Source organism: Lithobates pipiens, unplaced genomic scaffold (genome assembly GCF_037356315.1).
Source record: "Lithobates pipiens isolate NorthernLeopardFrog02 unplaced genomic scaffold, aLitPip1_a1.2 Scaffold_18, whole genome shotgun sequence".
In the NCBI taxonomy this organism is placed as follows: Eukaryota; Metazoa; Chordata; class Amphibia; order Anura; family Ranidae; genus Lithobates; species Lithobates pipiens.
The window spans coordinates 366969419-366996351 of record NW_027507758.1 but is presented as its reverse complement, the minus strand read 5'-3'; the positions used below and the strand labels follow the sequence as shown (position 1 = coordinate 366996351).

The window sequence follows — 26933 nt, the reverse complement described above, 5'->3', positions numbered from 1 at the left end:
ATCTTGGAAGCCCAATTTATTCCCTTAATTTGTGATTTCCTCTCACTTCCTGTTTTGGCCAGGGTACAGGAAGTGAATGTAAATCTCCTCTATGGGACATAGGTGGCAAAAAACCTAACAGGGGTTATAACCCTCCCTTACCTATCAAAGGTAGTTCTGCTATAAACAAAAACTATTTGACATGGTATTGTTTCTGTATCAAATGCTCAGTAAGATGGGTTTTGATAACATTTTTTTGGGAGGATTCATTAAAAGCATAGAACATATTCTGTTAGCAAAGCAAATACTAAAGTGACTTTATATAAATGATATAATTATAGCTTTCTTCATTTTGATTATCCAAACATGTGCAATGGTATTAAAAAATAGGATCATGCTTTGCATATGATTTCACAGTGAAACTGAACACAGCTTTACATTAGCATTAGGCTAAAAGGATTTTTCACTTTCTAAGTAAATATTCTTCTCTCCTGTAGCAAATCAATTCTTACAATTTTTAGGGGTTTTATTTTTGTAACAGGATGTTTTTTTTTTCAAGATATATATAAAATAAACTCATAATGATCCTTGACTGACTGATTATATAATTGTATTATAGTGTCTGATGTCATATGTGCTACCAACATTTCCACCTCTTCTGTCTGGCTGAGCTGGGATTCATATGGTGTTAATGGTGCAGTTTACAATGTTTCTGTCTATGGAGATCCATTTAGCAGCTTGACTGTGAATACTACTCAAGTACAGATTCCAAATCTGAATTCTGGAAACTTCTATATGATCCAGATCTCTGCCTATAAAGCAAATGTTTTTCTATATGGATACGGAGGCGAGATCACTTTAAACACACGTAAGTAGCTGTTATTCTGTCCCATAGATAATGAATAATTTAGGATTTAGGTCTAGGTATAGGGTTAAGGTTCATTATTGAAAGTCAATGTCTGTGATATAGTGTTTTTTCTTCAGGCCTCTGTTAAGTACTTGCACAAATTTTTATATACATCAATACAAGAATGTATGACACCAGCGGGTATGGGGTTTTATAACATTTATTTTAACATTAAGGACTCAGTCTTTCAAGAGACCCAACTTGTGTCCAGTCCGAGTTATGTACCTGGACTAAATTCAACTTGTCATGTTTTTTAACATGTGTTTATTGGAGCAATTTCTCCATGTTTCTTTAAAGTCACTGCTTCTCATACTGTACTTCAATAACCCCTACAGCTCCCGGTCCAGTGCAAAATTTCCAGTCTTATAATGTTTCCACCACATCTGTGGATCTAAGCTGGCTCCCTCCAGAAAGTAATTACAGTCACTACCTGATTGAAGTTACAGGAGACCGCTCCAGGAATTTCACAACAAATTTACAGTCATTGTCTATACCAGATCTTACACCTGGAACTCAATACTCACTTGCGATTATGGCAATTGCTGGAGCAGATGTACAAGGAGAGGCCAAAACAATAAGCGTCACCACTAGTAAGTATATAAGCATGAATGAAATAGAGAGAAAAAACCTACATCCATACACAAATTGAATGGTGACACAATATGAATAAGTGGAGCAAAAAACAACTAAGATATCCTTTCAAAACAAGCTCAATTAGCCCAGGACCAGAGCGTTTCTTTGCGATTTGGCACTATGCCGCTTTAAATGATAATTGCGCGGACGTGCAACGTGGCTTCAAAACAAAATTGACGTTCTTTTTTCCCCCACAAATAGAGCTTTCTTTTGGTGGTATTTGATCACCTCTGCGTTTTTTTTTTTTTTTTTGCTATAATCAAAAAAAGCCACAATTTTGAAAAAAAACTCAATATTTTTAACTTTTTGCTATAATAAATATATAAAAACCTTTTTTTCCCTCAATTTAGGCCAATATGAATTCTTATACATATTTTTGGTTAAAAAAATCTCAATAAGCATTTATTGATTGGTTTGCGTAAAAGTTATAGTGTCTACAAAATAGGGGATAGTTTTATTGCATTTTTATTAATATTTTTTCTTATTAGTAATGGCGGTGATCTGCAATTTTTATCGTGACTGCGACATTATGGCAGACACATTGGACACTTGTGGCGCTATTTTTGGACCATTCACATTTATACAGATTAAAAATGCACTGATTACTGTGTAAATGTGACTGGTAGTGAAGGGGTTAACCACTAGGGGGGCGTTACAGGGGTTAAGTGTGTCCTGGGTACACGAGACTGATCACCGTTCCTCATCACAGGGAGCTGTGATCAGTGTCAGTGTCACTAGGCAAAACGGGGAAATGCTTGTTTACATCAGCATTTCCCTGCTCTTCCTCTCCGTGAGACGATCGCGGGTATCCAGGAGACATTGAGTCTGTGGGACCCGCAATCACACTCAGGAAGCCTGCGGCAGGGTCGCACATGCACCTCTACACGGCGGAAAATTTAAATTTAAAGGGACTTACCTGTAAGCCCATTTGCCTGTCCATGCCATTCTGTTGACGTAAATGTCCGTGCGTCGGTCGGCAAGCGATCAACATAAAATGACTGTGCATAAACATAAATAACTATAAAAATCATATATACACAATGAAATATAAAGTGACTGCATAGGAACTTATCTTGTTACCGCATAGTGCTGTATCCTTGACCTTATTTATTTGTTGGCTGAGAGATTCACCAGTTAAAACTAAATGAAAACAAAAAAGTTGGGGACCCAGCTGTCACATACATGGTAAATCATTTTTCGCCTTTTCGTTGAGTGGCCAGGGCCTGATGGGCTCTGCTAGATTAGTTCCCTATCAGGTCTACTTCACTTCTGATTGACAGCACACAGCAGTGGGCGGATTGGAAGGCTGAATACTGGCTAAGCATCCGCCCACTCCCGTGCACTGTCAGTCAAAAAGGAGTGGAATTTTATGGGGAACTATTCTTTCAAGTCCCAATCAGGCTCTGCCCACCCCTTGTATAAACGCCTCAGCAGGCGCCTGCCAGTGTGGCGGGCACAGTGGTCAGTGAGGGAATGAAGTAGTGCACTGCACTCAATGCAGAAATGGAAAGATTAATGTACCTGTCTGTGACAGGTGCATCAACAAGGTGCGGGCACATATACTATCAGTACTGTGCCCTGATGGAATTCTAAAAGGTATCCATGACACCAGTTATGAATTCCCCCATATAGGTAAGTCTTTCAATCCAACTGGCTATTTCTCATATTACTTATTTAGAAGGAAAGGGAGAAAAAGGTAATTGACTGGAGTATAATTTGAAAAGAATTGGAGCTTTATTGATAAAATATCTATCAAATAAAGGTATTCTAATAAACACAGATTGCAATGGAAAATGTGTTAACTTGTTAAGGTACATTGAAAAAGAGCTTGCACAATAATTGTTGGGGATCCAAAATGGCAATTCCTTTGAAAATCCAGAAATACAAAGTACAGAAAAAAACTTCTTGTGGATTTTAATAATAGCCCCCCTCAAACACCTACTATGTGTATCAAAAATCACAGAATTTTGAGGTAACTTGGACACATGTATTTTAGCACATTGCAATGCATAAATTAACCTCCCTGGCGGTATGATTATTTCAGATTTTAGGCGCTGAAAGCGGTACCATTATTTTGCATGGAAATTTTGGTGTTTTATATTGTAGGCCTGTAATTCTTAGAAATAATTCACTTAAATCTGTCCAAACCAGAGTCTAGCAGACATCCCGGGTATGATAAAATTTGAAATATGAAATCATAAATTATAATATATATATATATATATATATATATATATATATATATATAATGAAATAAATAACTATAAATAATAATATAATAATAATAAAAATTATTCAATAATGTAATAAAATCAAAAACACTGAAATGTGCTGAGTTGCAGAATTGTCTCTGTCATTACTTTTAGTGTTTGATGACGAATTTCCCCACAAATTACTATCGCTCAATTCTGCGAGTGATTCTAATTTATTATAGCTGTTTTCTAGCTCTTCTATAACCACTTTTGATGTAAACTGACATTTTTTGGTTTCTGTGGACAATCTTGAGTTTCCTGGCATAAAGAACAGTATTTATAATATAAAACTGCATGCAGGACACTGGATAAACCATTAGGGACAAATGGGATGTTAATTATTTGATACAGTACTGTAATCTGTAAGATTACAGTATACTGCATATATATACTGTGTTTTTTTTCCTTTTTGAATTTGGCACGAACTCCGTCCCCATGTGTCGCAACGCTCGCAGGGAACGGAGCTCGGCACTGTCACAGATTGAGCGAGACACGGCGGCTCGCTGATCACAGCGGGGAGACATCGCTAGATCCAGGGGAGAAGGTAAGTAACCCCCTACATGGATCCAGCGATGCAATCCCGAGTGTGGCTCAGGAATACCGCTTATGGAAATTAAATCTCACCCCGAGCCAGGCTCGGGAATGCCGCCAGGGAGGTTAAAAAGCAACAGTGTAAATGAGCCCTCAATACTCCTCGATTGAGGAGGATTATGGTGTTTCCACAGGACCAGTACTCAACAGCAGTGTTTGCTGGATCTGCTGGACACAAACTGTCAGTCGGATATTATATGCTATCGTCAGTACATGCTACACTTTATGTACAAATTTTGGGCAACCATACAACTATACCATTTTCAGGAGGACTTGTTGTGTCTGGATGCAGGTTAACAAAATATAAGGAGATTCTTGAATTCCCACATACCCAATTACCTCTGTTCAAGAAGGAATAAAGTGTGTTAGAATAAAAGTCTACATTCTGAAAGTGTCTTCTCAGACACCTTTGTATTCAAATACTGAAAATGTTTCAGTTTTGCAGTGTTCTTTTGCAGAAACCTATTTGGAGCACCAGGCTTACCTGCAATTTTTGCACTGCCTGTTGAAACTCTATGCAGTCTATTTACTAAAGGCAAATAGGCTGTGCACTTTTCAAAGAAAGTTGCATACAATTACCTCTTAGAAAATGTGGTAAAAATTCACTTTGCAAAGAATATCTAATAACTTGCAAGGACAATAACTTTGTCACAGTGGTGTAGTGGTTAGCACTCTCACCTAGCAATAAGAAGAGTCGCTGGTTCATATCCAAACCACGACACTACCTGCCTGTAGTTTTCATGTTCTCCCTGTGCCTGCGTGGGTTTCCTTTGGGTACTCTGGTTTCCTCCCACAATCCAAAGACATGCAGGTAGGTTAATTGGTTTCTGTCCAAAATTGGCCCTAGCATATGAATGGATTGTGGGATCCTTGAGGGTAGGGACCGATGTGAGTGTGCAATGTACAGGGATAGGGACAATTGTAGACACTCACTCAGGATGGACTGGTGTCTTTATTCAACCTTACTAACTATGAAACTTTGACAATTAGTCTCCATGCACACTATAAGCTAAAACAATGCCATAAAAATGATGGATAAAAAATGCTCATAATAGCATTTTTGTGCCAGCCTTTAGCAGCATTTGAGAGCATTCAGCTTTTTTTCTGCTGGCAAATCTTGACCAAAAACGAAAAAAATTGCTGCTAGAAGCTGAAGCTTCAAAAACGCTTCTAGACAAAAATAGTATTCATGGGCACATAAAATAACACTATTTGCTTCTAGAAGTAGAACAAAAAAATCATCAAAAGATGCTACTAGGAACATTTTTTAAGCTAGTGTGCAAGGAGCCCAAAGAGTCTTTTTGCACATGATTGGATGATGGAAGTCAGCACAGCTTCCCCACATTCACTGAGCTCTGGGGAAAAATCTGGGCAAAAATCCTTGCAAAGTGCACTAAGTGCACAAAGAGGCTGTCTTTAGTAAATCAACCCCGATGGCTGCTTGACACATGTTTTGAGCAGTAAATGTTTAAGGGGGTTATTATCTGCATTGTTGTGTTTATTGTGCAAGCTCTTAAAATGTACCTTGAAAAACTGTTAATTTCCTTGTTGGATCCTTTGTTTTTTTGGGATACCCTTGTGCGACATATATTTTATCTGAATCAAAGTGATTTTATTTCTCTTCAGATCATACTCCAGTTAAATTAGTTTTTTTCCTTTTCCTTAAAGCATTTAAAATCTGACAGAAAATCTCTACAATTGGCAAACATACAAAATCTGAAATCTAACAGAGATTCTAACTCAGCCCAGCACTCTCCAAAGCAAAATTTGTTTTCTGGTTGAAGTAGTATTTTAAGCAATATATTGCAATTTCTATTGTTAGCATGTTATTTTTAAAAAAATCTGTGCTAAGCAGAGAACCTGGCTTTTCTATCCAAATTTACATATCTTAACATTATATGAGTTTATTAATGTTATTTTGATGTATAAGGCATATAGAGACAAAAAAAGAGGATAGCTTTATGTCACATTGACGTATAAGGCTTATATGGATGAATACATGGGGATTTCTATTCTCTTTTCAGAACCTAATGTTGTAGGAAACCTGATGGTACAGAACACCTATACCACTGCTGTACTGCTAAGCTGGGAGATGCCAACTGGAAATGCTGATTTCTATTTAATCAAGATCCAGGGAAACACAACTTACCGGGAAAATATAAATGCAACTTCATTTATGGTTCAATACCTCACTCCTGGAATTTATTACACATTCATTGTCACAGCTGTTGTTGGTGCAGATGTTGAAGGGAATACATCATCCACATCCACTTATACAAGTGAGCATGTCTCTCAAGTCTTTCAAGAATTATTTAATTTTTCTAAAAAAAAAAATTGTCAGGAACGTAGAAATTTGGGTTGTATGGTGCATATTTTCCCTTGTACCTTTCAATGTGTTATTGAAATAAACAATGATGATAACAATGACAGCAACATGGGTTTACCTGTAAAGTAATCTGCATCCATGGCAGAATGATTTCTTGTGAACTTGTTGTGCTTGTTGTTTATTCAGGTCCCATGTAAAAATGGCTTCTTAAATTTGTTTGATAGCAAATAATAATGTAGCAGAATCATACCAGCACATTCAAAGAAATTTTGTTTATACTATTGTATTAGTGAACTATTTTGTTAAACGATACACTGTAAGGGATACATTTTTGGCGCATAATTTTCGGTGCCACTACAAGTCAGTGCTACCAGCTGAAAGGTCTAGCACTCAGGTGAGTATCAGCCAAATATGGTTAGCATTAGCCTAAAAGTTTAGACTGTACTGACACAGTTATTAGAATATACTGTGGTTGATAAAGTTAAGGATCCTGAGGCTGGAGTCAGCCTTAAGGAATTACATTTAAGGTTCAAGAAACTCTGTGACTTTGCCCACCCAGGGCACAGTGAGAGGTTCGCTTGAAAAAAAAAAACACCCCCTCTGTCTGTTGATATCCACACTCTCCTGCCATTTCATTAGCATATTTTAACCAATTCAACTATCAAACTTTTATTCCCCCTCTGGACATGATACAAGAGGGGTATAAGAATATTATATGTTAACAATGAAGGATAATTTCACCTTTTATATAAAAACAACTTCTTAACCACTTAATAACCGCCCTATAGCCGAATGACGGCTTTAGGGCGGTTTCTTAACTGTGGGAGGCCGTCATATGACGTCTTCCCAGAATTCCGCTCTCGCGCGCCCCCTGGGGCGCGCACTCGAGAGCATCCGTGACCGCCGGGTCCACAGGACCCGGCGCATCACGGATCACGGTAAACGGCCGCTCGTCGCGGCCGTTTACCACGTGATCGCTCCGTCAAATGACGGAGTGATCACTTGTAAACAAACCGGCGTCATGTTATGACGCCGGTTCCTCCCTCCCCCTCTCTGTACCGATCGGAACAGCGGAGGGGGAGGAGATCGGTGTCAGCAGCGATGTGGGCTGCATCTGCAGTGCCCACATCGCTGCTCACCGAAAATTAACCCCTTAATTCCCTGCAAATACTCTGCCATTACTCTGCATTACTCTGCAATACCCTGCATTACCCTGCATTACTCTGCATTACCCTGCATTACTCTGCATTACTCTGCATTACCCTGCATTACTCTGCATTACCCTGCATTACTCTGCAATAGTCTGCATTACACTGCAATACTCTGCAATACCCTGCCATTACTCTGCATTACTCTGCATTACACTGCATTACTCTGCAATACCCTGCAGTACCCTGCAACACTCTGCAATGCTCTGCAACACTCTGCAATGTTCTGCAACACCCACCAATACCCTGCAACACTCTGCAATGCTCTGCAACACCCGCCAATACCGTGCAACACTCTGCAATGCTCTGCAACACCCGCCAATACCGTGCAACACTCTGCAATGCTCTGCAACACCCTCCAATATCCTGCAACGCTCTGCAACACCCGCCAATACCCTGCAACACTCTGCAATGCTCTGCAACACTCTGCAATGCTCTGCAACACCCACCAATACCGTGCAACACTCTGCAATGCTCTGCAACACCCGCCAATACCGCGCAACACTCTGCAATGCTCTGCAACACCCTCCAATATCCTGCAATGCTCTGCAACGCAATACTCTGCAACGCCATACTCTGAGATACCCAGCCATACTCTGATATACCCAGCCATACCCAGCCATAGTCAGTGATACCCTGCAATACCCAGCCATAGACACACCCCCCCCCCCCTCCCGCCGCCCTCCGGTGCTTCTACCGACTCGCCAATACTATCAAATCCAGAATCTTTTTTTTTTTTTTTTTTCAGGCTTCCCAGCTTAGAGGTGAGATGTGGGGTCTTATTGACCCCACATGTCACTGTAAAGAGGACCTGTCATGCCATATTCCTATTACAAGGGATGTTTACATTCCTTGTAATAGGAATAAAAGTGATCAAAAAATTTATTTTTGGGGAAAAAAATGTCAAACTAAAATAAATAAAGTAAAATGAACAATAAAATTTTTTTATTTTTTTTTAAAGCGCCCCTGTCCCCATGTGCTCGCATGCAGAAGCGAACGCATACCTAAGTCCCACCCACATATGAAAACGGTGTTCAAACCACACATGTGAGGTATCGCTGCGTACGTTTGAGCGAGAGCAATAATTCTAGTCCTAGACCTCCTCTGTAACTCAAAACATATAACCAGTAAAAAAAAAATTAAATCGTCGCCTATGGGGATTTTTAAGTAGCGACGTTTGGCGCCATTCCACGAGCCTGTGCAATTTTGAAGAGTGACATGTTAGGTATCGATTTACTCGGTGTAACTTCATCTTTCACATTATGCAAAAATTGGGCTAACTTTACTGTGTTTTTTTTTTTTTTTAAGCACAAAACAGTTTTTTTTCCAAAAAAAGCATTCGAAAAATTGCTGCGCAAATACCGTGCGAGATAAAAAGTTGCAGCGACCACCATTGTATTCTCCAGGGTGTTTGCTAAAAACACATATATAATGTTTTGGGATTCGATGTAATTTTCTAGCAAATAAATGATGATTTTTACATGTAGGAGAGAAATGTCAGAATTGTCCTGGGTGCTCCAGGACGCCTGATGGCGCTCCCTGCATGTTGGGCCTCTGTATGTGACCACACTGTGTAAAAGTCTCACACATGTGGTATCGCCGTACACGGGAGTAATAGCAGAATGTGTTTTGGGGTGTAATTTGTGGTATGCATATGCTGTGTGAGAAATAAACTGATAATATGACAATTTTGTGAAAAAAAAAAAAAAGTAAAAAAAATCTTGATTTTGCAAAGAATTGTGGGAAAAAATGACAACTTAAAAAAACTCATCATGCCTCTTACTAAATACCTCGGAATGTCTTCTTTCCAAAAAGGGGTCATTTGGGGGGTATTTGTACTTTTCTGGCATGTTAGGGTCTCAAGAATTGAAATAGGCCGTCAGTACTTCAGGTGTGATCAATTTTCAGATATTGGCACCATAGCTTGTGGACTCTATAACTTTCACAAAGACCAAATAATATCCACCAATTTGTACTTATTTTTACCAAAGATATGTAGTGGTATAAATTTTGGCCAAAATTTATGAAGAAAAAATTACTAATCTGCTAAATTTTATAACAGAAATGAAGAAAAATTCATTTTTTTACAGAATTTTCTGTATTTTTTCTTTTATAGCACAAAAAATAAAAAACCCAGCGGTGATTAAATACCACCAAAAGAAAGCTCCATTTGTGTGAAAAAAAGGACAAAAATTTCATATAGGTCCAGTGTTGCATGACTGAGTAATTGTCATTCAAAATGTGAGAGCACCGAAAGCTGAAAATTGGTCTGGTTATTAAGGGTGTTTAAGTGCCCAGTGGTCAAGTGGTTAATTTGTCACAGTGAATGTTCTGGTTCCAGGACGGAAGTACACATAACCGGTCACTGCTAAAGTTGGAGATGTGGAGAGCCATGAACATGCCATCATTGTGTACAAAAATGAGTGATATTAAAAAAAAAAACAACAATGCTCAAGTCTCAGTGTTCAGTTGGAGTAAAAAAAGCCCCAGGGTTAGTGGTCTCCGGGAGTAAAACAAATTACCAAAAATATGTTGTCAGTGGGATGCAATTAGATCCTAATGATGACACATCATTGGGGATGAATAGGGCCTCATTGCGGGTGTCTGTGGGAGAAATGGTGCCCCATTGATGGTGTTATTGGGAGAAATAGTGCCCCATCAATGGTGTCATTGGAAAGAATTGTGCCTCATCAATAGTATCAGTGGGGTGTCAGTGGCAGGGATAGTGGCCCATCACTGGAATCTTCAGGAAGAATGGTGCCAAAAGTGGTCCATTACTGGTGTCTTTAGAAAGAATGGTGCCCCACTAGTGGGAGAAATAGAACTCCATCAATGTTGTCAGTGGGAGGAATTGTGCCCCATCAATGGTATCACTGATGCCGCGTACACACAATCAGACCTTTGTGCGGACTTAGTCCAGCCCCCCTCCTGAGCCATACCAGGCCGCGTGCCCTCAACATGGGGGGTTGCTTTGGGCAAGGGGGGCGCCCTGCATGTTTTATTGCTGTTTTTGTGTTTTTGATGGTGTCAGATGAATCCATTCATGTACATTCCATTCATGTACAGTGTATTGTATCCATTGCACTCCTTACAGGCTCACACACAGTTCATTTTTATTTCATAAGAAAATAAGGATTTTCACCAGCACACCTTGGTATAGTGATAAAATTGTCCTTTATTTACATAAAGCAATGGCCATCATAGGTTGAAATTTTGGGGCCTCTGGGATCCCTTTTTCTAGACAGAGTGATTCACTTACATAAGACATACAACTTAAATAGTACTAGAAACCAATCAGAAACAGACACGTGTACAAAAAGGTAACAGTTTGTGCTTTTAACCAAGATTATGCCAAGAATATACCAAAATAAGTGTCCCTCAATGAGATGCACACCAAACATGACTTTAAGGCAGGATAAATAGATCCCCAAATTGGTAAATGTATTACCAGTGTGTATTAAAATGGGATTGTATACAGTGGCTGCTAAAAAAAATTATTTTGGCAGTTTGCCATTATTAATCCTTTTGGAGTAGGGTGCAAATTATTAGAAGGCAGGAAACCCATAGCAGTAATTTGTCCCTGCAATAAAATGGTTGCAATAGGCAACTCCACACTTGTTATTCCTGACTGCCAAGCCATTCAATCTAGATTCAGCCAGACAACACAATGGCAGCAGCAAATTCAATCATTATGCAGGAACCATGAGTCTGACAAGATGACAAGCCTTGTCTACCATTTACATTCTTAGGGGTTGGTTAGTGAAACCACCACAGCTGTCAGAGCTTGAATTGTGTGTGTGTGTGGGGGGGGGGGGGGGGGTGAATATGTATTAAGAAACCAGGAAATAATATTGCATATGAGTGTATCAAAACAGTAACACAATCTTAATAGGCTAACAGCTTAAGATGTTATATGGAAGTACCTTCAATCAACTTGCATCAGTTCAGATGTACATCAGCCGAAAGTTTACCTAAATGTTTCATTACAGAACCTGCCACTGTCACGAACCTGAAGGCCACAAGGATAAATAACAATACAATTGATGTCAGCTGGGAACTTCCAGAAGGAAACAGAAGTTACTATGTGCTTAAAGTATGGGGAGAGCCAACTCAGAAATTCAATTTTACACCTACAGAATTAGCAACTATCACCAATCTGACCGTTGGGAATCAGTACATCGTGATAGTCAAAGCAGTTGTGGGCGATGGTCTACAAGGAGACAGCAGCGAAATTTCTATACTGCGTAAGTATGGAAATAAGGTTTACCAGTATGTACATTGTATAACTGAAACACCAAAGTATGTGCTTAAAGTCATTGTAAACGATTACCTTCTAAAACAACCGATTCAGTTAAAAATAGAAATTAAAGGAAAAACATTTGTCTATAGATATAAAATACATTATAAATACCATTTCTTTCCCTGTTTTATAAGTGCTCACATTCCCCCTGTTCTCAGCTGAGCAATAGCTGGGAGAGGACAAACAGCAGCACACTGATCTTCCTAGTGAAAGGCTGTGTGTGTTTGTACGTGTGTGTGTGTGGGGGGGGGGGGGATCAGGATAAATCTGATAATTGGAGGTCAGCACACTGAGTTCTCAGCATAGCTAGATAATTGACCATGCTGTGTTCTCCTGCTTAGTGTGGTTAGGTGGTTAGGCGGTTAATCAGGAACAGCAGGGATTTCACACAAAGGAAGCAATACAAAGAGAACAAGGGTACTTTTTCATAAAAGTACATGGTACAGCAGGCACACATCAGGAATATGAAATGTTGGGTTTACATACTCTATGAAACTTTTCAACTGCTCACTTCATCTAGTTCCACAGATTGACTGCTGTAGCAAAGCTTGTATCATTGTATTTTGAATTATCCAGCATTAGACTTTCCATTTTTTTAAGAAATTGATATCACAAACATATTTCATCCATAATGACTATATTATTTATTTATTTCAGGTACTTATATAGCACTATCAATTTATGCAGCGATTTACATATACATTTTACATTCACTATATTGACTGATTTATACAAAAGAATCACATCTAAACATTGTAGACTTCCTATTCCTGGCTAGTACTAACCTCATGTCCAAACTCTTTATCTTGAAAAGCTAATTTACAGAGCCCAATGTCTCTATCAATGCAAGAACCCCAAATAATGCATAAAATACAGATATGTCCATTCAGTGTCCTATGCATAAAACAATATAAAGCCTAACTTGATACATAGGACCTATTTGGAACTTTGTTTAATACAGAGAAGCAATTCCAGATCATGTTTTCTTTCATTCAGAAAATCATAATGCTGGCAATTTATTGAATCTAATTGTCAGCACCTCAACCCTGAATGATACCCATGCCAAGTTCCTGAAGGTCTGGGGATCATGGATGTCCTACAATGTTGGCCTGAACTTAGATCAACCGGTTATCTTGGGTCTAGGCTTGGCCCCATTGGGATCTCCTCCCCCCCCACACTTTCTTTTGTTCTTTCCTCTACCTTCTTTATTTGCTTTTAAACTATTTTGGGTGCCATACGGGTTGTCCATCGCCGCCTCTTTTTTTTTTCTCTATCCTTCCTCCCCCTCCCGACTAACCTTCCTCCCCCTCCCGACTAACCCGACTAATCTAGGCTTACTTGTAGGTTAAAGTGGTTGTAATGGGTTTACAACCACTTTAACTCTTCCACATATGTTGGGTGCACTAATCTCACTGATACGTACTTTGTTGATTTTTGGAGAGTTGTTATGTGTTCTTTTATGCTGTCACCTCTAACCTATAATCAGGGCTTTTTTCCAGTTCCTCCAGCTCTGACTCAGGCTTTCTGCTCCCTGCTCACCACTATCACTGATAAACACTGAAGTCCGGCTTCTGTGTGTACAAGTGACAGCTTGTGTCCCAACAGCTCCCACAGATCTGATCTCCTAAGCGGCTCCCACTGAGTGCAGAATGGGGACAAGGGGGATATAGGTGCCCAGGGGGTGCAGTGAGATTCTGACATCCCCCACTGGATCATCTTCCTGCAATTGAGAGAGCAGGACTACCTATAGTGTGTGGGGAGGTACTAGGGCCAGCTGGATGCTTCATCTCAATTCAGCAACACAAGTAAGACACATAGAAGATGGTGGATCTTTTAACCACCTCCCATGCGGCCACTGCACATAAACAGCCGGGTGGTCCTTTCCTCATGTTCAGGAACGTTCGTTAGAACGAGTGCTCGTAGCACGGCCACGAGGTGAACTGTGGCTCGATCCTGTGATTATTATGATAGTAGCAGAGATCGGGATATGGGCACTGTGAATGGCCCTTCCAATCATGTGACGGCTGTGTCCAATCACAGCCGTCACAATGTAAACAGAGACGAGTGTCTCTGTGACAGTTCTCCCCGCCGAGCTCAGTCCGCATGGGGGGGGGGATCTGCAGATCTGTGACAGCTCTCTGTGAGGATGATTTTACACAGAGAGCTGTTACAGATCACCCCACAAACAGTACATCAAGCACTACTGATACCCCTGTCCCTATGCACATTTCAGTGTACCCATAAAACATCTGTCCCCCATCACTGCCAACACCAAATAAACACTGATTTGGGTTATTTTTACCAAAGAAATGCAGCAGCATAATGACCACACTCATTATTTGATGCGGTTTGGTGGGTGTGTGTGGGTCCGTGGGAGGGGGGTTTTGGGGGTGCAGTTTGAGTTCCTGCACCTATTTTCTGAGATAAAAAAGCTCTGCCTACAATAGACCTGTAAATTTGCTCATTGTCTCTGTTAAACACTACTATATTGTGACATTGAGCTGTATACTGTACAACTTTTACAAGAACTTTAATAAATCCTTTGTACAAGAAGCTACTTCTTAGAAAACATTAAAATATCTTAGCATGAGAAAAACTGACAAATTCTTTACAGTACAGTTACATACCTTGGAGAATAGCCTCTCTTTTTTTTTTCTGTTTACTATGCAAGGCAAGAGAGGGGTTAACATATAAACAGGACAGCTCCAGGAGTGGAAAGAACTGTATGTGTCTGACCAATAATTTGTTTAAGTATGAACTCTGACTATATCTGGCAATTGATAAAGATGGCCTAGATTACCTTAGATCAGTGGTCCCTAAGCCCTTGTACACACGGTCGGAGATTCCGACAACCAAATCCGTCGGTTTTTGTCCGACGGATCTTGTCTGAACTGTTGCATACACACGGTCGGACAAAGTTGTCGGAAAATTAGATCTTTCAGAACGTGATGACGTAATTTCGTTACGATGGGACTACGTTCAGGCTAGTAGCCAATAGCTTTGATGTAGGAATTTGATCTGAGCATGCGTGGCACTTTGTCCGATCGTACTTCTCTACACATGATTGGAGTATGTCCGATCGGAGCAGTTTGTCGAAAAATATTTCCAGCAAGTTGGAAAATTTGGTCTGACGGATATCCTGACGGAAACAGTCCGATGCATACCACACACAGTCGGAATATCCGACAAAACGCTCCGATCGGACACATTCCGTCGGAATCTCCGATTGTGTGTACAAGGGCTAACCATTGTGGATGAAAATTGTGCCAAGGCCCGAGGGGGGGCTATGAGTCTGGGTGACGATGCGGTTTTTCGTGGCCAATTTATCAGGAAATGGCTGGTGTTAGCACTTCATTCAATCATCACAACACCATGGTTAATATGGTGTCAGGATGACTGACGTGCATTATTTTTACTATTATATTGTAATATAAAATTAAATAGTTCAACTCACCATAATGCAGAATCTGCCACCAGATGCAGCTAGTCACTTGTAGACATGTGTGCCGTCAAAAAATGTGTTGCATTTGTTCCTTTCCGTTTCGTATTAAAATTAATTCGTAATTCGTGTCCGAAATTCAATTTGGATTGGCACAAAATATGAATTTTTGCTAGATTCGTAAACTTTTCGTAACAATTATGAATGTTCATTATGATGAATTTATCATTATGAGGGGCTCCCACCATCCCTGTGCTGTGCTGACTTCCTGGGTTTTTAACTTTTAGGTCCATTAACTTTTCGTAACAATTACAAATTTTCGTTATGATGAATTTATCATTATGAGGGGATCCCACCATGCCTGTGCTGTGCTGACTTCCTGGGGTTTTTAACTTCATCATAACGAATAAACATAGTTAACAAACATTCTATCCAATTCTGTTGTAACGGAATTTGGATCCAAAGTTCGTATACGAAATTTCGTATTTTGTACAGAATTTGTATGCATAAAAATTAGTATTTCGGTTTCATATGAATGTACAAATTTCCAGAAATTTGTTTGAATTTTCGATTGGTACGAAGCTAATCGCACATGTCTAGTCACTTGCCATCAGATGCAGCTTACCATGGTGCCTATCTCCAGATGCAGGTTTATACATACCACATTGCATGCCACCAGTTGCAGATTGCCACATGCCACCAGATGCAGATTGCCACATGCCACAGTGACATGCTACCAGATGCAGATTGCCACATGACACCAGGTGCAGATTGCCACACGCCACAGTCACATGCCACCATATGCAGATTGCCACCAGATGTAGATTGCCACATGCCACCAGATGCAGATTGCTACAATGACATGCCACAAGATGCAGATTGCCACATGCCAGATTGCTAGATGCAGATTGCCACAGTCACTTGGCACATGCCACCAGATGCAGACTGCCACCAGATGCAGATTGCCACATGCCACAGTCACATGCCACCAGATGCAGATTGCCACAGTCACTTGTCATATGCCACAGATGCAGATTGCCACATGCCACAGTCACATGCCACCAGATGCAGATTGCACATGCCACTAGGTGCAGATTGTAGCCTCTTAAATGCAAATTGTCACTAAGCACAGAGGCAGTGCAGTGGAGTGGTGGGTTCCATGTGAGAGAGAACAGTGGTCATGCGGGGTGGGTGTTGAGAGATGATGTAATCTCTCCGCTCCCCAACTTCACCTCCAACAGTATACCAGCTGTGTGGGCAGAACAGCGGTGATGCGGGTGGGCGGTGGGAGATGATGTCATCTCTCTGCTCGCCTGCTTCACCCCCAACAGTGTAGTGCGGGGCTGTGTGGGCATAGGTGCGGTGATGGCGGCGATCTCTCTGCTCGCCCACCGCCGCACCTCAGATAGTGCAGATTCGCGGCCCGGCTGTAAACGGCTGCAGCCCAGTAGTGAGCCATGGCCCAGGGGTTGGATACCCCTGCCTTAGATGGTAGTCAGACTGTTGGACATGATACAGCTACCAAAAGTTCTCCTTTTATGCATACACATTTAGCAAGTGGGTTTAGGTTATCCTATGGAACAGCAAACTTTGTGAGGGGGTAGCAATAGTGATCAACCAAAAAAATGCAAACTAGTTAACTGCTAGTCTTTCTAATGATATGTACACATGACCGGACTGTCTGGCAGACTTGGTCCGGAGGTCCGCTGGACTTTATGAATGAGCGGACTTGCACACACACGAACTGACTTTCCGGCGGACTAGGTCCGATGGAAAAGGTCAGACTTTTGGTGGAGGTCCGACGGAATGAACGGACTTGCCCACACATGGACTAAAGTCTGTTCACTTTGAACGTGACTCCAGGTACGACGGGACTAGAGAAGGAAGTCAATCTTGCCGCTTTCATCGGCGAGATTGACACCTTGCGAGCCACGTCGCCTGGTATGGATTTTAAGGGTAACCCCCTACGGCAAAAAAACGCCGTGAGGGTCCCCCCAAAATCCATACCAGACCCTTATCCAAGCACGCAGTCTGGCGGGTCAGGAAAGGGGGTGGGGGCAAGCGAGTGCCCCCCCCTGAACCATACCAGGCCGCATGCCCTCATCATGGGGGTGGGTGTTTTGGGGAAGGAAGCCCCCAGATCCCGGCCCCCCACCCTATGTGAATGAGTATGGGGTACATCGTACCCCTACCCATTCACCTGGGGGAAAAAGTGTCAATAAAAAAAACACACTACACAGGTTTTTAAAGTAGTTTATTAGACAGTTCCGGGAGTCTTCTTCCGACTTTGGGGGTCTTCATCTGACTTCTTTGCGCTTTCCAGTTCTTCTCTCTATCTTCTGCTCTTTTGACGCTCATCTCCTTCGTCGTTGTCTGTTCTTCCGATGTTTACATGACGTCTCTCCCGCTGTAATGCCGTGGACACGGTGACCCCGTCCCTTATGATGTCACAGTCCCGGGGCATGCTGGGAAAGTGGCGTCATAAGGGGCGGATCACCATGTGATATCACCTGGTGACCACGCCCATTATGCCTGTATAAGTCACAGCACACCGTGTCCACGACATTACAGTGGGAGAGAGCGTCGTGTCAACATCAGAAGAACAGAAGAAGGAAGACGATGGCGACTACGGTGTTTTTAGAACACATGAAAACACTTTTTCCCCTAACTTTGTCTCTAAAGAATGCAATTTTCAACTAAACAGTGCTAAAAACTTATAGCAAACAATCTTTAGAATATTCACAACACGTAGAGGATTATATATTAAACAGTGCAAACAGAAAATGTAGGCATTAAAAAAAATTAGGACTTTGTATTCGTGGAAGGAATGGGATCAGCTCTGACAGTTCATTTATGTAACAGTTATGCCGCGTACACACGGTCAGAATTTCTGACAACAAATGTTCGATGTGAGCTTGTTGTCGGAAAATCCGACCGTGTGTATGCTCAATAGGACATTTGCTGTTGGAATTTCCGCTGGATCTCAAATTCCAAGTGTGTGTACACAATTCCGACGCAGAAAATTCCACGCATGCTCGGAATCAAGCACAATGGCCGCAATGGCTATTGAACTCAATTTCTTATCATCATACGTGTTGTACGTCACTGCGTTCTTGGCGATCGGAATTTCCAATAACATTTGTGTGACCATGTGTATGCAAGACAAATTTGAGCCAACATCCGTCGGAAAAAAATCCATGGTTTTGTTGTTGGAATGTCCGATCGTCTGTACGTGGCATTAGAGGCATGTCCTATTAGACTTACCTAAATATTCTAGCGTCTGGTCTAATTCATGCCCAGTTTGGTATGTGAGGTATAAATTAGGTTTTGTAAATTATTGGTTTATATGATAATTATATTGTAAGCAGTATATACTTATTCTATATATTTTCTAACATAAATGTTCTTTTGCAGTTTCTGACGTTATCAATGCAACACTTATTTACACTACATCTGTCTGGTTGAGCTGGAATCCATATGCTGGTGTGAATTCATCTTATAGAATTTCTGTCTATGGAGAACCCTCCAGCAATCTGACTGTAAATACCACTCAAGTGTATCTTAATAATCTGACAGCTGGGAACTTCTACATGATCACGATTTCTGCTTATATAAACAACACAATTTTGTATGGTTATGGAGGAGACATTGCTCTGTATACTCGTAAGTAAAATGTTTTCTAGGTACTGTTCAGTATAGGTATATTGTTACAGAAGCATAAATTAATGGCTGTTGGGTCACAGTTGAGACTACAAATATGTTAATTTCAGTTCACCAGTCATTAGATGTGGTGCCTGAATTCATTTTCTTTTTTAGTCTTTTTTCCCCTCTGTTTTCACCTGGTAATCTGATCAGTAACACCCCTCCTATGATAGAATGCCCCCACTCTGGATGAATGAGCACTTGGGCATCTTTGGACAGCAGCATCTTTGGAGAGTGTCAAATGCACTAGCAGATTTAGCCAAATTTAAGCCAAACTCCAGCTAACACTTTATGAGCAGTTACAGAAAACAGTTTTTCTTTTTTTTTCTTTTTTGGGGGGGGGGGGGGGGGGGAATAAAAGTTTTACATGAGAAAATAAAAGCTGAAAATGTGAAAATAGTAAGCACTCCTGTCTATGGAAAATTGCTTGTCTCATCCCTGTAACTGCTACATCCGAAGGAGAGCTTGTTCTTTTGAAAAACAACAGACTTACTGGCTAAGAATTGGTAAGCTGCAATATTATACATTTTTGCTTTTAGGTTTAATACCAGTTTAACGAAAACCCATAGATTTAGGTTGAATTAAAGAAATTTACTCGATTCCATCCACACATTCATGGTGGATGGAGTAATTCTGTATTCTGATGGCAGGGAGCCTTCCCCACCAACAACCACGCTGCCTATTCATAGGTAGGGGCTGTAAATGTGGTTATAGCAATCCGCCACCCTGCTGCCAACCCCTCATCAATCACCTAAAAGACAATGAACAGTCAATTGCTCCTTTTTCTTGCTTTTATTTGTGGGATAAAACTTGGATAGAAATGAGGGAGTTATGAGATGACCATATAGATTTCAATGGATAGGGTATTATCCATGGCCTTGGCCTAGTATATGGATTTTCCCTGTGTAGAATCCTCACTGCAGACTATTGCTTCTTCTCTTATATCTGAATGAAGATTTACAACTCACTGCTTCCAGTTGAACAAGAAGAATCACTCTGAATAATTCCCCTATGTTAGACTGATGTGGTTTGTCTGCTTCACAGTCTCTGGAAGTTATTACAAACGTGCACCCACATGATCTTCCCTCCTGATTACTAATCACATGGTCAATGACAGACTACTTCTCCCAGCCTGTCCACTTCTGTCCATGTTGTGTTCCCCGGCCACACAGCATGTTAAGCTACTCTCCCCAGTACTTCTGCTTCTTCCGTTACACGGATCTTCTCCTTTGTATCAAAGTCCTGTGTTCCCCAGTCACAGAACGCTGTTAAGCTGGTATACTTCTGCCGCTTGACTCCTACTTTCTCCTCTTGATCTTCATTACATTTAGATTCTGTGTTCTCCGGTCACAGCAGCCCGATGTACCCCACAGGGATGTAGATCCTCATCTTTAACTCCATCCCCCATGGTTTCTCCATTCCTCCTCCGTGCACGGCACATCCCCGCATGTGGATGCCCGTTGCAGCACCTCAGCACTCCATGCTGTCTTTGCTGTGCTCTACAACTCCTCCCTGGAAGCATGTGTCCCCAGCTTATATGAGAGGCCTGCCCCCTGCCAACACAAGTTAATGATTGGTCAGAGCTCCTCACATGAGCTGCCTGCCACTCAGGTCTCAAGTCCAGTCTCTCTTCCAGAATAATCCTTCTGCAAGCAGAGGAGGCATCTTTGAGCCATCAGGTGGCCACCCCCCCCCCCCCCCCCCCCACACTAACACACAGGCCTGGTTAAATTTACCTATATCTCAGCCCTGCAACTAGAAAAATACTAATCTAGCACCTACCGGTAAGTAGAGGGTGCTGCACATGGATCAAAATGTGGCCAGTCCCTGCTGAATTAGCCAAATTTTGATCCATATATGGCTGGACTTAGGCTACAAATATGCATGGTGTGGCTTGCCCTTGTACAGGTATTTCCCAATATGTTCTTTATACAAGAATAATCTTTTCAAAGGCCATTTGATTCAAAGAGCTTGTACAGCCAAGATATTTTTAGCTAGCACACATAATAGTATTGTATATATATATATATATATATATATATATATATATGTTGCTTTTTTTATGCTGTGCACAGTATATTTTAGCCTTATAAAAGAAATTGTAAAAATGCTTTTCCTCCTGCTTTCAGCAACTTGTCAGCATGTGGTTCTGGTATATTATAAATATGTTAATTTTCACAGGGCCTGCAATGGTTAAGGATGTCCAGGTTAGCAATCTGACCACCAACTCTTTTGATCTAAGTTGGCCCCGTCCAGATGGCAATAACAGTTACTATTGGATTGAGGTTACGGGAGATATTCCTATCAACTCCTCAGAAGCCCTTTTACCTTCATACTCTATCCGAGGACTGACTCCTGGAAACCAATACACAGTCATAGTTAGAGCTGTTGCTGGAAAAGGTGTACTAGGAGAAGCCAACACAACAGTGATCACGCTAAGTATGTTCAAACATAATATTTCTTTTTATATTGCTTTTCCAGTTTTAAAAATATTTTTAGACTTAGTTCTTCTATAATACATTTTCTAGAAAAAAAACATTTTCTTTGCTAATAGAAAAATGTTATTGTGAAGAAAAACATTTTCTTATGCCCCATACACACGAGCAGATTTTCCATCAGAAAAAACTTGGGTGTTTTTTCTGACTGAATTTCACTCAAGCTTGGCATGCATACAGACGGTCCCACAAAAGTTCTCTGAACTTTCGACCACCAAGAACGCAGTGGCATACAACACTACAATGAGCCAAGAAAATGAAGTTCAATGCTTCTGAGCATGCGTCGAATTGTTTCTGAGCATGCATAGGAATTTTGCATGTCGGAATTTGTACAGACGATCGGAATTTCCAATCGGAACTGTTTCCGACCGAAAAATATAGAACCTGCTCTCAATATTTTACTGGCTGGAATTCTGCCAACAAAAGTCTGAAGGAATTTTTGACCAGAAGCTCACATCCGACTTTTGCTGGCAAAATTTCCGATCGTGTGTACGGGGCATTGGTATTTTCTTTTTTACATTTTCTGTTGACTTAATGAATAGTGGAAGAGATGTGCTTTACAAATATTGCAGATATTTACAAGTATTGTAGAGATTAAAGAGTTGTATGGTTGATGTTCATATATGTAAGAGAAAATATTAGATAAGATGTTTTAGCTCCCATTCACATTCCCATTGAGTTTTTTTTCTGCCTGACTATGCCTTACCATGCCTGACTATGTAGAATCCCATTTTTTCTAAATGTGCCTGTACACACTTCTACACTCAATCGCCCTATGTTCTGCTCCCTACTCTTAAAAAAGTACATGAGCTTTTTTATGAACATTTAAGCATGTTTGATTTCATGGGCTTCAGTTACATCATTGGTAGAAATTGAAAACATGAACCTAGTATTAAATGAGAAGACCTGATACTTGCTGCCTGAAAACAATAGAAAAAAAGAGAGGCATTGCTTTTCAGGGGCAATATGTACTGTGCATCAGACTATAAATGCACAGATCTAGTTATTTAGAAATGAAAGATCAGATTCTTAGACAATCCTCCCTTTACATTATTTGCAGTTTATCGGTAAGTCTCCCCTTTTTAGTTTATCTATTGATGTTGGTATTGAAAAACAGCTGCTGCTATGAATATTTGTAATGATACTGTTCCATTAATAATACTGTATTCCAATAATATGCTGTAGAGGTGAAATAAAAATGTAAGTACTGTTTTAAAATCTCAGTCCCTATATGATAATTCTAGCTATGCATCCCTCAATTCTAACTTCTCCAGTAATGTTAGAAAATAGACATCATGTAAAAAGTACCCACGCTAAGATTAAGATGTCAGTAATCTATCACCAAAGAAAAATATGTGCAAGAAATTCAAAAAATATCAAATAAACAATAAAAATGTAAACATGGTTAGTAATTGTGGTTGCAGCTGTTATACTGTGTAATAACACATTAAGTGCTTCAATATTAATCCCCACATTTCTAAGGGTAACAGTGTTACCTCTCTTAACAGAAAATGTGATAATCACTGTGAAAACCAATGGGTTATAATATAAACTGTAATAAGAACTAAACATAAAATACAATTGTCTGCAAATTAGTGACCATACTCAGTGACAGTTCAGATTTTATATAAGAAAGCGCTTCCAAGGAAGAAATAACAAGGTGAGAAAGTGTTTCTCCTCCAAGAAAGATGAATCACATGGATTCCACACCACACTCACCAGATAGTTTTGACTCCTTGTATTATCAAGAGAATAAAGAACAGAATGTGTAAACAGATCCAGGTATCACAGCCTCCATATTCTCCATGCGTCTTCCTCCAGCCCTTTAAGATATGATATGATCTCCCATATGGATAATTCAGAATGTGTCCTCCATATTCTTTTTCACAATTTTTACAGTGGTTATCACATTCTGTTTTAAGAGAGATAAGGCTGTTACCCGTAGGGATTTGGGGATTAATATCCCAGTAATATTAGGTCATACGAAAATATAAATCCTTAACATAAGCTTGACTGCAAAGCTAAAAAAAAGCTGTTTTCTTTGCAGGACCAGAAGTGGTGAAGAACCTTACAATACTCAGCTTCAATGACACTTCTGTATCTCTGAGCTGGCAGGCTCCAGAAGGAAGCATAAGTTCTTACATCATACAAATCCAGGAATATGGAACATATTATGCATCTACAACACAAACCTCTTTTACTGTCAATGATCTTACACCTGGGAATAACTACACATTCCTGGTCACAGCCCTGGCTGGTAGTTCCAATACTATTGGAGACAGTGCCTCCATATCATGTTTTACACGTGAGTAGCTGCTATGTAACTTATTTCACTGAACAAACGCTGTTCTGCAGTTTTATGATGAAAATTGATAAGAAAAAGTTTTTGCATCCTAGATGGTACTTACAGAGTACTTTATATATTTAGCTTATTTTTAAATATAAAAATTTGTGTTTGTAGTCAATAGTATTCAGTTATTACACAAGCGTCAAAAAAAGGGGTGAAAATTCCTGACACTAGTTGATGTTGTGTATTATGTTGAATGGCTCAGTGCATTCAGGCACTTGATAAAGAATCACCTACACTCACTACTAAAATGAATACATACAGCAGCATTTGTGTGTACTTAAGCTGGCGATATACTGGTAGATTTATAAAAAATTTGTACAAAAATTCTTTCTACATTCGATGACTTAACAAATGTCATTTCAAAGTACTTTAAAACAAGAACCATGCTCCGTTGTCTATTTTTCTGGGTATTTTATTTAAACATCCACAAAATAGTTGAAACCATGGTGTCCCCACTCAAGAACAACCTAAGAAGGCACTGGTTCTTGGGTGGAGACATCATGGTTGCAGCTACCTTGGGAATTTGGATTGGAGTGAAGCTCTCATTCATCTATTTTCTTCAAAGATTAGTGAATCCAGAACCAGATACAAGGCAGAGGAACAGTTCTGGAGCAGTGCTTAAAACTGTGTTTGCTTTTTACAGTCAATTTTGGAAAGACACGACTTTTCCAAACGTAAACTACATGTACTTTTAGAAACTGATTCACTCAAGAAATCTTTCAAACAAAATTCTATCAGTATATAGTCAGCTTTACACTGCAGTTGCTGTGATTTAACTCTGATTTAACTCTGATTTCTTGGTTGCTAAAGCAGTGTTTTTGGCTTTTATTAGATGTCACATTATACTAAACTTTTATGGTTTAATAATATGATATATGTTGTCCTTTAGAAAAATGTCTAATGCAAAAAAACTGTAACAAATCAACATACGTTGATTTTGATTTTTTGAACACTGAGTTAAAAAAGTGGAGAAAGTTTTTTTTTTACCATATTTTATATTCATGTTGGCTATATAACTTTTGCTGTATCAGTAAATCTAACAGAAGTACAAGATTAATGCCCCGTACACACAATTGGAAACTGTGACACAATTGGAAAGTCCGATGTGAGCTTTTGTATGCTCCATTGGAATTTTGCTGGTGGAATTTCCGCCAGCAAAAGATTGAGAGCAGGTTCTCTATATTTCCGACAGAAAAAGTTTTGATCGGAAATTCCGATCGTCTGTAGCAATTCTCACGCAGAAAATTCCTATGCATTCTCGGAAACAATTCAACACATGCTCGGAAGCATTGAACTTCATTTTCTCGGCTCTTCGTAGTGTTGTACGTCACTCCGTTCTTGGCGGTCAAAAGTTCCGAGAACTTTTGTGTGACAGTGGGTATGCAAGCCATGCTTGAGCGGAATTCCTTCGGATAAACCATCCAAGATTTTTCGGACTGAAATTCCGCTTGTGTGTGTACGGGGCATTAAAGTTACAGCACTATGCATTTCCAACTAACATTGCAGTAAAGCAGTACATCTATAGATCCGCAAACATACCTCTCAAAGAGCGCATGAATAAATCCTTTGTCAACAAGTGTATATTAGGGAACAGAATTGACATCATTTTAAAGCAAACATTCCATATTTTCCTCAATATTGGTTCAGAAATCAATGTAAAAATGTAAAATGTAAAAATGCCTATAACAGCAAAGGAGAAGGCATTCAAAAAATACAAGTGAGGGATCACCATCAGCATTCAGACTTTACAAAGAATGCAACAAGAAATGTAAGGGTGCAATTAGGGCGGCTAAGAACGTGAAAGACACATAGCGGAGGAGACCAAAAAAATATGAAGAAATTCTTTAAGTATATAAACAGTAAGAAAGGGAGGACAGACCATATTGGCACCATAAAGAATGAGGAAGGAAATCTGGTTACAAAGGATGGGTGGATGGTGAAGGTACTGCATTTATTCTTCTCCTTAGTCTTCATGAGGGAATCAGTGGGCTTCAGTAACCAAAACTGCAGTGATTATCCTCATGGCACATCACAGGATGCACCCTCATGGCTAACAGAGGACAGAATTAGAAATAGACTTGGAAAACGTAACATTAATAAGACACCGTGACAAAATGGTTTGCACCCGAGGGTCCTTAGAGAACACAGTCATTGCCAGACCATTTTTCCTGATATTTACTGACAGTCTACTGACTGGAATGGTACCGGCTGATTGGAGAAAAGCCAATGTAGCACCAATATTTAAAAAGTGGGCCAAAATACATCCTTGGGAATTACAGACCAGTTAGCCTAACATCAGTAGTATGCAAGCTCTAAGAGGGGATGATAAGGGACTATATACAAGATTTTAGTAATGAAAACGGTATCATTATCAGTAATCAGCATGGATTTATGAGAATCGTTCTTGCCAAACCAATCTATTAACCTTCTATGAGGAGGTGAGCTAGATAAAGGAAGGCCCGTAGACGTGGTGTAGGCATGAACCATAGGGTGAGTACATTTGATGAAAACTGGCAGCAAGGGCATGTTCAGAGGGTGTCGATAAATGGGAGTACTCAGAATGGTCAGGGGTGGAAAGTGGTGTACCCAAGTGTTCTGTGCTGGGACCAATCCTATTTAATTTGTTCATAAATGACCTGGAGGATGGGGTAAACTGTTTAATCTCAGTATGTGCAGACAATACTAAGCAAAGCAGGGCAAAAACTTCTCTGCAGGATATGGAAACCTTGCAAGAAGATCTAAATAAATTAA

General features: G+C 40.1%; 1 protein-coding gene across 4 annotated transcripts in view; it reads left to right on the top strand.

Moving 5' to 3' along the window:
• The window catches only part of LOC143988218 (titin-like), a 171306-nt gene that overhangs the window by 75613 nt on the left and 68760 nt on the right, over nt 1-26933 (top strand). For all 4 annotated transcript variants that reach the window (XM_077487613.1, XM_077487614.1, XM_077487615.1 and 1 more), the window contains 7 exons: nt 599-847; nt 1222-1476; nt 6387-6641; nt 11886-12140; nt 19050-19298; nt 21519-21776; nt 23880-24137. In XM_077487613.1, the coding sequence (XP_077343739.1) occupies nt 599-847; nt 1222-1476; nt 6387-6641; nt 11886-12140; nt 19050-19298; nt 21519-21776; nt 23880-24137 (1779 nt within the window). The remainder of the gene's footprint in view (nt 1-598; nt 848-1221; nt 1477-6386; nt 6642-11885; nt 12141-19049; nt 19299-21518; nt 21777-23879; nt 24138-26933) is intronic.